We start from the raw sequence: 14654 nt of genomic DNA, 5'->3' as shown, positions 1-14654 counted from the left end.
GCAGACCAAATATTAGTGAAGCAGATGTAGCCTAATTGATGCATAGCTGTCAACTTTTCCCTTTTCTTGCAAGGAATCCTATTCGGAATAAGGGAATTTCCCTTTTAAAAAGGGAAACGTTGACAGCTATGAATTGATGGACCCTCCCACAGAGAGCATTTAATATTGGTACGCTATATTATGAACGAGCTTTTGTCCTGTGTGTTTTTAAGGGCACAGATTGCACTCAGGTCCTGCTTTTTAGCTTCCCATAAGTACCTGGTTACCACTGTGAGGATGCTAGACTAAATGGACCCTGATGCAGCAGGCTCTTAAATTGTATTCTTAAATGGCATTAGGACAAATCTGTCAGTTAATTTCCAGCTAAGACAGGGTTTGGGGCATTTTAGGTGAAAAGTGATTTGCAGAATCCTTCCTAGATTCACCTTGTAAATCAAACGAAGGTTAAAATAATCTCCCTAAAAATACAGCATGGCTTTTGAACAGGGAAGGGATTTCCCCCCACAGCACCAAAGAACACGGATAGAGCTTTTTTCCTTTTTTTCAACTGCAACTGGCTGAAATGTACCACTCATTTCTTTAAAAAAAGAGTTCCTTATTTCCCCCTTTGATTTCATATCCATCTCTTCCTCCCCGCCCTCACCCCTTTTTAGATGTCTCCTAGCTATGCTGGTGTCTGTCCTGAGTAGCATTGTCATCTGGTGGATTGTGTGTGGCTCCCTTCTTCCCAACCTCCTATTCTGTCTAGATGGGTTAAGAACCTAGGTCCAGCAGGACCTCCCTTGACAGAGTCATAGTGTAAGTGTGTCCCTATTACATTCTTTACAGAAGTTCACCTTCTCGCCTCCTTCATAAATGCATGCACCAAGCTTTTGCACCCTCCTTCTTTTTCCCTTCCCCCCCTTTTTTTTACAAGGCATTATGGAACTTGGGCTACTTGCTTTTACAAGAAAAACTGATTGCGATTTGTGTGCTTTAGAATTGCCCTTCGAAAACTGCCAGGCATTTGCAGGACGGTGTTCGTTTCTTGTCTGGTGTTCTCTTGTTATCGGCATATGAAAGGTCGTTTGGGGTTTTCTTCATCTCCAAGTTCTGGACTAGTTTTGAATACCTACCTTGCCTCAGTAATCTGTGCTGGATTTTGATTCTCAGATTATGGGTTTGAAAAGATGCAGACAGTGCTTTGTTATGGCAGTACAGGTCAGACACTGAAACTTGCAATCCCTGTGAATAAGGCTGCATAGGATTGTGCTGTAAGTGAAGGAATGAAAAGGGGAAAACTATTTTCTGGATTGCAGGTATTCTGGATTTTTTCGCATATGAAAGTCTTAAATCCTACCTTTCTGTCTGATTTAAGATGGAAATGCAAAATAGTTTATGAAAAAGGAAAGTTTGTTGTGTCTTGGATTGTACTGGGCCGATTTAAGAAACGAGGCCTTATGCCCCCTAGTGATACTTTGGAATATTTCACATTTTCTCGTATCTTTAACAAGAAGGTATTGTGTTGAGCAGCTTGTGCTTCATTGCAACTTTCAGTCCTTAACTCTTACTAGCTTAGTAGGTTATATGCTCCAATTTAAACCTACAGAAATGAGGCATAGATGATTTCCTTAACTTGATAAATATAGAATCTTAGAAATGTACAGCTGGAAGTGATTCCCAGGGCAATCTAGTCCAACCCCCTACAATGCAGGGAATAAAGAGAAAGAACAGGATGTCATTCACATATTGCTGGAACCTTGATAGCAGCTCCTAGCCATTTCATTCAGATGCCCGCTCCCATTCTATATAGCTGAAGACCATTGTCTTGCTCTGTGTTGTTTCTGGAAATCAGCATATTCTGCATTTTTAGTTTTAAAAATGCAGTAAATCACTGTATACACATCAGCCTTAGTGTGCTTAGAATAGCTTGCATTTTATTAACTCCTGGAGACTTGAGGCACATTTCTTGTCTCACAACAGAAGCGATGAGCTATGCATTGCAACCAGTGAAATGAATTGGTGTCACAAAGCGAAAGAGGCAATTACAGTGAGGAATTAAACTGTCTCTCCCCTTTTCAGTTGCCACTACAGTGGCAGTCTTGCAGAACCTGTCGCTTATCTGAAATGCACCCACTTACAAAATGTGGGGGGAGAAGGAGGGGCCACTGTTGTAGAAGAGAGATTTAGCATCTTAATGGAGCAATCCTTTGTCCCTGGGAGTGCTCCTATGATGGAGATGGAGGTGTACCAGTGAGAAGACACTTAGATCTCCACTGGCATAGACCTTCCACCAGTGATATTGGGTGGAGGAGGTAACAAGGGTGTTTATCGGGGCTGGTTATGGGAACACCAGAACCATAGGCCCTTTGTTTCCCTCACATGCCCACAGAATCACTGAAACTGAATGCCTGTCATGGGGTGGCTGTAGTTAATTCCCTCCTACTGCAGGAGGGGTGAAATCTGTTGTTCCCAGCCTCCTGCTCTGGCTCCCATTGTACCAGCTAATCACTCTTTCCCTCTTCCCCAATTCTGGTGTAAAGGTAAGTTAGGATTGCTCTGTTAATTGTCCTCTCAATGACTGGTTCATACCCTTTGTGGAGGAAATTTGTTTTTTTAATAGCTGACCTGAATTTTTACTGTCCTTTTAAAGTTTTCAGGAATGCCTTTTTAGATATCTAAAGTGGCTAAAAATAGAATAAATAGAAATAAACTAAAAGCATATCAAAAATATAAGCACTATTATTATTATTATTTTAAAAAAGTAAGAATAAAGAAATCCATAGTCACCTAGCCATTGTCCCTCCTGGAATGTTTCAATGAACAGAACTATTACTGCAGCCCACTTAATTGCTTACAGGAACAGACGGGGGCACATTCTTCTACAGTATCAGAGCTTCATGAAGATATGGGATTTATTTGTTTAAATTTGTATACCGCCCTTCATCCGAAGATCTCAGGGTGGCTCACACCATAAAAATACCAAATGAAAACACAAAATACGTAATAAAAACAAGAACCAAAAAAAGAGCAAGCCAATAATACCCCCCTCCCAAAAACACATTTAAAAGGACATAGAATTGTTAATCAGCCAAAGGCCTGGTAGAAGAGAACACCCTTAGAGGTATAATGAAGGTGCCAGACGAGCCTCCCTGGGGAGAGCATCCCACAAACTGGGAGCCACTGCAGAAAAGGCCTGTTCTCGTGTTGCTACCCCCCTGGACCTCTCGTGGAGGAGGCACACAAAGAATGGCCTCAGATGATGATTGCGGGGTCCAGGGTGGTTCAAATAGGTGGTCCTTGAGGCATTGTGGTCCTGAGTCACTTAAGGCTTTGCAGGTTAAAACCAGTACTTTGAATCGGTTCCGGAAACTATTCGGCAGCCAGCGCCGTCAGGCCAGGATTGGCGTAATGTGCTCAAACCGTCCTGCCCCGGTGAGCAGCCTGGATGCCAAATTCTGCGCCAGCTGAAGTTTCCAAACCATCCTCAGAGGCAGCCCTACATATAACACATCACAGTGATCCAGCCTAGAGATTACCAGAACATAGACAATGGAAGTTAGGTCATCCCTGTTCAGATAGAGGTGCAGCTGGGTCAACAGCCAAAACTGATGGAAGGTGCTCCACACCACTGAGGCCACCTGAGCCTCCAGCGAAAGCAAAGGATCCAGGAGTACCCCCAAGCTATGCACCCGCTCCTTCTGAGGGAGTGTAATTCCATCAAGAGCTGGCATCCGGTCTAGGGAGCTGCCCACTGACCATGTCTTGGTCTGACCTGGATTGAGCTTCAGTCCATGACCGAGGCAAGACAATGGTCCTGTCCATCCACTGCCTCACTTGCAGATGTAAAGGAGAAATTGTTGTGTGTCATCAGCTCATTGCTGACAACGTACTCTAAAACTCTGAATAATAACCTCACTCAGCGGTTTCATGTAGATGTTAAATAGCATAGAGGATAAGATTGAACCTTGAGGAACCCTACGTTGAAGGCTCCACAGGACCAAAGTGCACCCCCCAAGCATCACCCTCTAGAAATGGTTATCCAAGATGCTGTGTGAGCATGCACCAGCTCACCAGCTAGGAGAGGAGGGGATGCAGTTGGGTAATGTATGCTGATGAAATCTCTCCCCTCTCCAGTAATAACTGGGTAGCGAAGTGGAGGAATTTAAGAAGTTTGTTCCTGCTTCACCGCCCATGGAAAGCATGAAAACAAAACAAGGATATTAGGAGAACAGGATAGCAGCAAAGCAGAAATCATCTTGTGTTTTTTTAAAAAAAAGTGTTAGTTCACATAACTTTTTGAAAACCAAAGAGTTCATTTGTAAATCCTGAGCCCCAGTGTAGGGATTCACAGATGGTTTTTCCATGTGTGTAAAAACCAATTTCTTTGGTTATAAACTCCAGTGGTCAAGCTTAGGCAATCACTTCTCCTTTTTTATATTTAGATATTTCTTAGTATCAGTTCATATGTTGGATTGTGTGGTCACCCGTGCCTTGTCTAGGACATCCAGGAGTAATGCAGAGGTGTTTGTATGGTAGGATCCATAAAGGCACTTTTGTTGCACTTGAAAGAAAGAAAGAAAGAAAACCTTTTGCTTCTCTGTTTTGGAAGTAAAAACTTGAGCCCAAAATGGTTGGCTGTATAGTCTGAATGAAAAGTTTTAGTGGATTTAAAACAGAGCAGAAATCTGAATACTACCCCACACACAATGAGGAAAGATCAAAATCAGTTGTCCACAAAATCCTGTCTTTTAAGCATCTTATGTAGGTTTTTTTAGGTAGAAAACTATATGCCATATTTATCTTCGTACGTTATGTACATTTCAGTTTACTTTTAAGTAATTTCTTTCTCCTACTCCTTTCAGGGTAATTCTGCAGTCCAGTGTTCAGAAAAGTAAACAGCCTGAAACTAGCAATTCTGACAGCAATTCAGGCCATTCTAAAAGAACAACCAGGTCTACTGCAAGGAAAGGCAGTTTTAAAAGGTGAGAACTACTGGGCTGCCCTGCAGACACTGTCAATTAATTAAGGCTGGACTTTAAATAAAATTCAGGCTTCTGCTGCTTGAATTAAATGCTGCTTTCAGACAAACACTGAACCGTAGTTTTAGTCCAAGTAGCAGTGAGCTTTGAGTTCACAGATTCCCCCTTCCCTCCTTCAGCACAGCCATGAGGTCAGAAGCATCCTCTTTAAGTTTTGAACTAACCTGTTTCTTCTTTCTGAATTTGAGGGGTGGGAGGAACTACGTTTAGCTTTTGAGAGGCGGGGGTCCCCTTTTCAAATAAGCCCACGTCAAATTGTGGTTTGTGATCCTGGCATACTTAAAACTATAGTCAGAGCTCTTGCCAGTTAGTTTAAAAGTAGAAGTGGATCCTTTGCTAATGTATTGGAAAACTGCATTTAAGCCAGAACTACATGAATTAAGTGTGGATGTTTTCAATAACATGTATCATCAAGGCATATGAGGTCTCCATCTTTGTGAAGCTAAGCAGGTCCAACTCTGGCCACTGCCTGGATGGGTGACAACCTCAGAAGCCACGTATGAAGGTTGAAAGTAAGCTGAAGTAAATCAGTAAAAGATGTTTTTATACCATCAGCCTCCCCTTGTAAAACAAGTTTAAAAGACTTCTGTCTGGGTGAGAGAGTCTCTTAGATATAAGAATATGAAAATTACATAAATGCCTCCTCTGTTTAGATGCAAAAGCCTTAAAGAACTGAGCAAGAGGCATGGTGTTTATAGAAAACAATGGGGGGAGGGGAGACTTGGACATACAGGATTGCAAGATTTTGTTGCTTAATTGGTGTATTTAAGATATATTTTGAATGACTAAAAGATGCCCATGATTAATCAGTCACCAATTTGAAAAACATACAGGTGCTACTATTGGTTTGTTTTTTTAAATAACAAAGTACTTTATATTAGACTGGCCATTAGTTTAACAGAAGGAAATAGAAATTGTGTTACATCAAAGTTTGAAAAAAATGCATGTATATTTTTGGGGGGTGTAAATTGGGTTGTTGATGGTGCATTTTGAAATGTATTCTTGCAGTAGAGATGCTAGTCTGGGTTTCCATGCTCCCCTCCCCCTCCAACCACACGATCTAGTTCCAAGGCAGCAGGGTTGTCCTGGCTTGGCAAAGATTTACGTTCCTCCTTGGATGTATTTGGGCAGAGTCCTTTTGTTGAGAAGCTTTATCCCCTCTATCCAGCATTTCATTCCCCTTCTCCAGCTGTTCTGTTCTTCTGTTTCCTACTAGCCCTTCACCTGAATCCACTTGCTGCAGCACTATTGTTTCGTGCTATCAAGGCGCATGGTCTTACTCTTGTGTAGTGAATGAAACACCTTACGGCAGTAACAGCCACCCAGCCTTACAATGTCAATGAAATTTTATCTGGACAATACTTATTTTTCTAAATGGCTTCAGCAGAAACAATTCCTGCTTTTATTTTTAATATTTGCTTCAAAATTATTCGTATTTCCACTACTTTCACATTCCACTAACTATTTACTCAGCTTGTTAAAGCAGAATGAAAAATGAACTAGTTTCTCAAAACCTGCTGTTTTCTGCTGGCTATCTTTCCTCCTTCTTTCTGCACAGTCTTACTATTTTCTTTGGTATGCCTTTATCTGAACTTCTTCGTCTTCAAATATCCCTAACGTTCTATTGCACGCTAATAGATCTCTGCCTTCAATCTCCACACTTTTTACTTGACCAGATTCAGATATTACATCTTGCCTTATTAAGACAAGATATGCACAAACCATATACACAAACATGCCACCCCTTCCCTTCTCCTTTCTCTCTGAGGACCCTTTGAAGAAAATGGGGAGGCTACAGGGGGAAAAGAGAAGGTGAAATCTCTTACATGAGCAGATTTCTGCTGTGCAACAAGGATTCTGCCTTATAGGTTTGGTTAACCAAGAAAGTCTTCAGTCGTGATGTGCCAAGGAGAGAAAAAATGGTGCAAGAACAAAACATGCAGGCACAAGGCTCAAGCCGTATTTCATCTGAACGGGCCCTTTCCTTAGAAGATATCTTGGGTCAGTAGATTAAGGGCCCACAGGCTAAATTGTTGCATGAACTGGATATTTTAGGCATTGGATAATTGTGATTTAAATAGTACACAGTAGGGCCAGGCAATATCTGGTTTTCACCATCATGATATATCATCGGCTAAACATTGCAATATACTGATAAATCACAACATCTGAAATAAAGATGGAGCCATGTAGAGGCATTGGCTGGCTTCATGTTTTCTCCCGCATTGTAATTTTTGCTGGCACCTGCTCTTGTGATTCGCTGCCTCCTGCAGGAAGCTGAGCAGGCAGAGTTAACGGGCTGCAGGAATCGAGAGCATTGGCTGACTTCATGGTTTTCCCCACATTATGATTTTTGCTTAGCACACACCCAAACACACACACACACATCGTGATTTGCGATCTATTCCCAGGTCAAAAATTATGAAACCGCTAGCAAGATACGGACTTCAAACCAGTTTTGGATCATATATCGATATACAGTATCGCCCAGTAGTTTCCTGTAGTTTTTTGGTTGCCATATTTCTTTTGACTTTAGTGGAACCGAGGTTAGAGAGGAATTGTACGCTGGTGTTTTGAGTAGCAGAAATTAGTCGTTTACATCAGGAGTGAGGAGCCTCAGGCCTAGGCATAAATGTGGCTCTCTGGACCTCTTTCTTTGGCCCTCAAGATGCCCCCCCCCTCCAGCTGCCCTCCTCCAATAGGTCACCCTCTTCCTAAGTGCTTTGCCAAGAATGTGTGCTCAAACTGTGATAATGCCTCTTGTTAGGCTCAAATGTGAATGGACAGGTGTATGTGTAGAAATCTGCTTTTTTGCGCTGCTGGACTGTAATCTGTTGCACAGTGGTAAGACTTGCATGAATATTACCCCTGGCTGCCTGCGAGGGTATGTGGCCCTCAAGCCTAAAATGATTCGCCCCCTCAGTTTTCTACATCACCTTGAATAGTGATGGACGCTCCCCTTGTTCAGCCTGTTGGACAATTGTTTCAGTCAAATAATATCAAACATTTAATAGAGAATGGAAATCCAGGAACCAGCCAAGACACCAAGGTGCACTTGTGATGTGGCTCATCCCATCTTGTGGAATTTTAGAAATGATATGTTAAGAGAGAAGATAACAAAAACGAATCTGTTATGCTTCACTGTGTTAAAAAGAATAAAATCAGTTTGGAAGATTATGGGTTGCAAAATCATGCCCTCTGTCTTCCGTTTCCAGGTTTCCCCCAACAATAGTTTGCCAAGGTGTCCAAATTCCTGAACAGAAGGACTATTTTCTCTTTGCAGAGGGGATATCTGTGGGTGTTTTCTGAGTAGAACTGGCATTGGCTGCAGCCCATACTCTGGAATCCTAAACTAGGGTATACAACTTAGTGGTGTTCACACCTCCCTTCAGTAAAGGGTGAAGACAAGTAATTCTATAACTTGTTTTCTTAAGTCCTATATACAGAGGGGGGTTTGGCACACTGTATTCCCCACCCAGAAGTGAATTCTGGAGTTGTGGGAACTGACTCCTATAATTCTGGAAAACTCAGAACAAACCCTAGAAACATACAGGTGACCCAAATGGGGCGTGGAGGGAGTTGTTTTCAAAAGCAACTTGCAATGTTGGCCACACAGCAGTTTTATGTATCCCTTGGTCCAGTGCTGTGGCGCATAAACAGAAAAGCAAATGCCCCTGGGGGAAATAATTAGTACGTTTCCTTTGCCTTGCCTCCTTCCATACCTCAGTCTCATAATGTGCATTGTGCCACAGTCCTTGGTCTGGTCAGTAGATTGAACTTCTAAGGACACTGCTCTGTTGTACATACGCAAGACACACCTGTGTGACAGATCTTGCAAGGTAGGCTTATCAGTCTTAGCAGGCGCTCTGTGTAAGGTCCCTCAATGCCCTACCCTATGCTACCACCAGGCATTTTGTGGGTTGTGACAGCATAGAAATTCTATTGCAGGGGAAACAACCATTGTTAGAGAAGTACATTACATATATGTAGAACTGCTTCTATATCAGGGTTGTTCACAAGCGCTTATACGGAGCGGCTGCATCTGATTGCCTCAGCCAGTTCAGAAAAAAACCCCCGGATCTTAAGCTCCTACTTAGTTTTCAAGAGTGCTTAAGTAACTCCCTCCCCTCTTTCTCTTGAAAATGTCTGGAAACCTTTGCTACAAATGAAAGAGTCGTCCCATGTTGCTACAGATAGCAGTTTAGGGAGCAAGATGTTGTGTTGACACGATGAGTGGAGAGAGAATGGATTTTAAAAGGCGCTTGAAGAATAGGATCAAATACGCCGTAAGTCCTACACTATTAATTAAATAGTAAGAAATACTTTTAGTTTCTTTCAGGGATAGTTTAACTATTTAACCATGAAAAACTGCCCGGGGGGGGGGCAGGGGGTGGGACACACACACTTTGTTTTAAAAGATCTCCATCTGCTTTTAATAATATCATTAGTTGCATTTGGTCTTCCTTGTTCAAACTGAAAGCTGAATAAAACGACCGTACTTCATGCATTAAACTCTGGCTGGTCTTGAAAGAACTGTTTTCCCTTTACCTTTTCTTTCTCTACTTTTCCTACAGTCTGGTGCCTCAGAGGGAAAGGAGGAAAAGGGATGCTTTACAACAAATGCGCTTATGGTACTTTGTTCCACTGCTATCCCTTTATAGACCTGAACTCTCCCTGCCCCCCTTCCCTGCTTCACTGTTTGTAATCTGAGTTCCTTGGCCTGTGCTTCCGTTTACTACAGATGTTGCATCGCTTTCAAAAATGCCGTCTGTGAGTGGTTCTTTCCCTCCCCGAGCCCCTATATTGTTTGCTTTCTTAGTTTTATATTGGCTAGCGATGCTCAAATTACTGGTTTGTGTTTTGCCATGTGTATCTGACATCTTGCACGCCTCATTTTTATCATTTCAGCAGTGCTCCCAACCCAAGAACCAGAACTGTGTTGCGTTAAAAGCAATCCGAGTGGAAGAGGATGCAAGGGAAACCAAAGGACATTGCTGCAATTAAAACAATTGGAAGAAACTTTTTTGTATATATATATAAAAAAGCGGTGGTCTATTTTTTATATTTAGTTGGAAGACGTTTTAGTTTTGTGAAGAGAACTTTTGTGTGAGGACCCTAAATTACTGTAAACTGTACCATTTTTACTTTTAATGCTAGGAAATTATTCCCAAATATAAAAAGCAGCGTGTAAATTTTAGCCTTCAGTCTGAGTAACTCTTGTTATCAAAAGAGCTTTCTTTTCTTTACAGCACTCATATATAAAATGTGATGGCAATCATCTAGCTTCTGTCAAGCACCACCACAACTGTGGCATTTTAGCTATTTGGAATGACAAATGTAAGTTATCAATGTAATTTCTCTTCCCTAGGTGGAGAGAAGTGATATTTCATTCCCCCCACCCCCACCCATAAACAGCTCCATACAAGTTTGACTATCCTAATTTTAATAGGATTTTTATAAAGCGGTAACATAGTACTAAACTAGCGTCCATCAAATTGTGATTTATTTTCATGTTTTTGTTTTCTGGGGTTTCTATTTTTTTCTCTTCCAAGTTACACCACTGTCTGTTGAGTTACTTACTGCTTCTAATTTAAATGTAAAGATTGTATGTGCCATACTTTAGGGCCACTTTGGAAAGTTGTTCTCCTGTGCAAGTAGAGAAAAACTACCCTAACACTACTGGTTTTGCCCAAAATGCAGGAGGCAAGGTGAGCTTCCTAGTAACTTGTTTTTTTGCAGATATTTACACACACCATCTCATGTCTATAAAAGCAATGCTAGGGAAGTCTCTCTTCAAGCCTTTAGAGCTGCTGTGGGCACCAATATGTCCTACAGCCTACAGCAGGCATAGGCCAAACCTGGCCCCCCAGCTGTTTTGGGACTACAATTCCCATCATCCCTGACCACTGGTCCCGCTAGCTAGGGATGATGGGAGTTGTAGTCCCAAAACAGCTGGAGGGCCAAGTTTGGCCATGCCTGAACTACAGCATTACCTAGGGGTTCAGACAGGAATCTATACGCCAGCCCTACCTGGGGAAGCCAGAGATTGAACCTGGACCTTCTGAATAGAATTGCATGGGCTCTAGCACTGATCTCTGACTGGAGTTGCAATAGCCTCTTTGTCTGACACACTGCAGCTTTAAATTACCTTTTTAATGGAGAAGCAGTAGTAGCAGCCCTGGAGGCAAGTGTACCTGGAGCATCCTAAACTATCATAATTTTCATTTGTGGCTTTAAAAAGTTGGAAGAATAGGGCCAAAGCACCATGATGCTTCTTTCTGCCCTTTGTTATTGGACATAGCACTTTGACAGCTGCATTGGCCACATTGTTAGATCTTAAAGGGACAGGAGGTGCGGTACAATCCTGCTCCAGGAATGCTGTCTTTCTTCCACTCAGCTCTTTCCTGCCTAGGGAAAAATTGCTGTGGGAGCCAGAAAGTGGCACAAGAACACCTATCTACTCGAGGGCAGTTGCTACTACTTTTTAAGTAGGGCGTTGGCTTTGTGCCTTAGGATTTGGCTGGGGAGGGCGGTATCTTCCCCTGTGGGGCTAGCAAAAGAAACCTAAAACTAAGAGACTGCTAGCCACTTGAAATTGAGCAAGCTGCTAACCATCATAGTTTCAATGAAGAAGTTGCTGCTAACAGTTGCCAAGAAATGCAACTATAGTTTCATGAATATGTTATGATTGAATTCTCACTGCCACAACGGACACATTCGGTAAAATTGGTTCCCTTATTCATGGCCTGTAACTTCCAGCATTTTACTTTAAATCACTGTGTTGCTTCACGTTACCCCAAAATTTCTCCATGGCGTAGCGGCTTTCATTTAAGAATCTGCAGACTTTATGCGTGGAATATATTTGAAAGAATGTGATGTTTCTACATCATGCTGGACTGATAGAGCCAGTATTTGGTTTCACAGCCTGTGCACATGGTACCAAATACTAGAATCACCAAAAAGTGAGCCACAGTCCCCACCCCTTACTCTGTAAAAGTGATTTATGAGTAAGGACTTTGTAATGTCTCTGTCGCCCTCCAGTGCTTGGGTTACAACTCTCATCATCCCCAACTATTTGGTCATGAAACCAAACCACCTTCTGCCCAGCGGATCTAGTCTCCTGCTGCTACTCATTTCATATTGGGTATTTATCTTGTCCAGTAGAGCTAGGCAAATAAGAGGATCCAAATAGATACAGCCTGTTAAAAATAATGAGAAAATGTGCCACGTTAATCTTGAACATGGGTAGGCAAACTAAGGTCCAGGGGCCGGATGCGGCCCAATCGCCTTCTCAATCCAGCCTGCGGACGGTCTTGGAATCTGTGTGTTTTTACATGAGTAGAATGTATCCTTTTATTTAAAATGCATCTCTGGGTTGTTTGTGGGACCTGCCTGGTGTTTTTACATAAGTAGAATGCGTGCTTTTATTTAAAATGCATCTCTGGGTTATTTGTGGGGCAGAGGAATTTGTTCATTCCCCCACCAAAAAAAATAGAGTCCAGCTCCACACAAGGTCTGAGGGACAGTGGACCAGCCCCCTGCTGAAAAGGTTTGCCAACCCCTGATCGTGTCAAATGGATTGATACTCAAGATCTGTATATACATACATGGGGGCCTGAATTTTAGGATGCGAGAAGGTAGTTTATATGGAACCATAACTTACTTTATATAAAAAAACTAAACCCAGTTGCTTCATGGGAATATAATTTGCTTTTAGAACAGCAACTCTGGCCTTTCCTTACAATGGGTGTTGCTACCAGAGTGTTATGCTCAGTACATGGACTAGATGACCCTTGGGATCCCTTCCAACTTTATGATTCTATGTTAATTACCTTTGAGTTCCAAAATGTAAGCCTACTGAATCCCATTAGGCAGGGGATGAAGATTAGCCAAGATCTCAGCCTACTAGATATATAGCCTTGGCTTGTCAATTCTGAGTTGCTGGAGGGAAAGAAACGATTGTCTACTAATCTGTTTTGGGCAAATTCAGATCTTGCAGGACTGCGCAAGGCATAGGGATGATATTCATCTTCAAAAGAGATCATCAATGCCCCCGCCCCCATTTTACTTAGTGGGGTTTCTCCTTCAGTGATTTAAATATTTCCTTGAAGTTTGGGACTGTAATTCCTCTCTACAACATAACCTTAGAAGAGTTCCTCCTGTGGTCTTTGAAAATATTGCACTAATTTACGGGATAGCCAATGCAGAAAATACAACTACTACTAAATACTACTAAAAACAAGCAAGCAACAATATTTCAGTTATCCGAGGCCTGAACATAAGTGCTATTTGGTAGCTTCTTGCAGTGTAGGGTAGACCCGAGTCCATGTCAGCCTTTGAGAGGAAATGCTTAGGATGTCCCATGGGATATGACAGACCGATCCTGGGAGGTTGACACCCAAGACAGAATTGCTTGAGCCTTCACTTAACTAAATTAGGCTTGATAGAAGGAAAGATTACTTAACAGTCCACAACTGTTGTTAGTCCACACAACTTACTGTTTTACTAGCTGGCTTCTCTCCAAATTTTGTTCAGCCACACTTCCACTCCCCACACTCAAAACCTTAAATGTTGGCCTATAAAGATTAGAAGACCTTTAAGTTGCAGGGAGAAGCTCAATCATTAACAGCCCAATCCTTAGAAGCCTCACTGTTTTCAGCGGTATTTACTGCCATATGTGTACAGAATCACATTTGCTATTAGCCACCCAACTTTGGAGAGATGACTTCTCTTAAACCCTGAACATTTTACTATACACACTTCTCACACACGCAATTCTCCTGTTCCTTAATAACGCAAATATAAATGATGGGAGTGCCATTGCAACAACTGCCACTTGAAAACCACTGCTCCAGTTTAAGGCACCTCTTACTTCATGTTAAGTTTGGTAGTTTTTGCAGAACTCTAGTTCCAGGTCTTACGCATCTCAAACCATCTTTGAGGGACACAGTCTGGTAAGTCAGCAGGAAAATATATTCTTGTGTTTCTAAGCCCTTTCTCATGCCTAAAGTGGGGCTTGTTGCATTTTCCAGGCTTGTAAACCAAAGAGGGTTCACAATTCTTCTGCATCATTTGCTTGGGCTTTTATAGAGCTACTAAATGAATGCCATTTCAGCTACTGGTTTTGCCTTCTATGTACACACCAACCCCACCCCCTGAAATTATTCCAAATCAGTACCGGTTTATCGCAACTGCGGCACAATTTTCAAACTTGCCAACTTAGGGCAAGGTCATTCTCAAACATCCACCTGCTATGACAACAGCTGTGCTGTTTCAAAACTGGACAAAAACATAGCCTTCCCCAACCCACCCAAGTTGCCACTTATATTTCCCCTATATGTTGCCCTACAGTTTTTATAATGTATTGCCTTGGAAACTCTTGTACAGATCATTTGTTCCAAATATGTGGTGTAATCAATACTGCTCATCTTTTTTTAAAACAAAAAATGATAATATTTTTTAAAGAAATCAAGAAAGGAAGTTTATTTTGCTAAAGGTATTTTAAGGGTAAATTAATACTATCTTGGAAATTTGATCTGATAGTGTGTGTTTCTTATTAAACCAGTGTAATTTGATTATATAAATACTGACATATAAGAGAACTGTATACAAATAAAATATATTGCTTATATC

At 41.7% G+C, this 14654-nt stretch overlaps 1 protein-coding gene across 15 annotated transcripts in view; it reads left to right on the top strand.

Moving 5' to 3' along the window:
* CDC14B (cell division cycle 14B) overlaps positions 1-14652 on the top strand; it is a 56779-nt gene extending 42127 nt beyond the window's left edge. For 2 of the 15 annotated variants that reach the window (XR_014555972.1, XR_014555975.1), the window contains exons 13-15: positions 654-798; positions 4845-4964; positions 9930-14652. Coding sequence is in view for 7 of the 15 variants with exons in the window: in XM_083702056.1 (XP_083558182.1) it covers positions 4845-4964; positions 9596-9652; positions 9930-9969 (217 nt within the window). In the remaining 8 variants the exon portion in view is untranslated. Of the gene's footprint in view, positions 1-653; positions 799-4844; positions 4965-9193; positions 9308-9595; positions 9653-9929 lie in introns of all 15 variants that reach the window. The other 13 variants (XM_083702056.1, XM_083702057.1, XM_083702062.1 and 10 more) reach the window with 10 other exon arrangements.
* Positions 14653-14654: the final 2 nt, after the last annotated feature.

This window comes from Podarcis gaigeae (genome assembly GCF_964106915.1).
Source record: "Podarcis gaigeae genome assembly, chromosome: 11".
Lineage (NCBI taxonomy): Eukaryota > Metazoa > Chordata > Lepidosauria > Squamata > Lacertidae > Podarcis > Podarcis gaigeae.
This window is presented reverse-complemented; position numbering and strand designations above follow the sequence as displayed.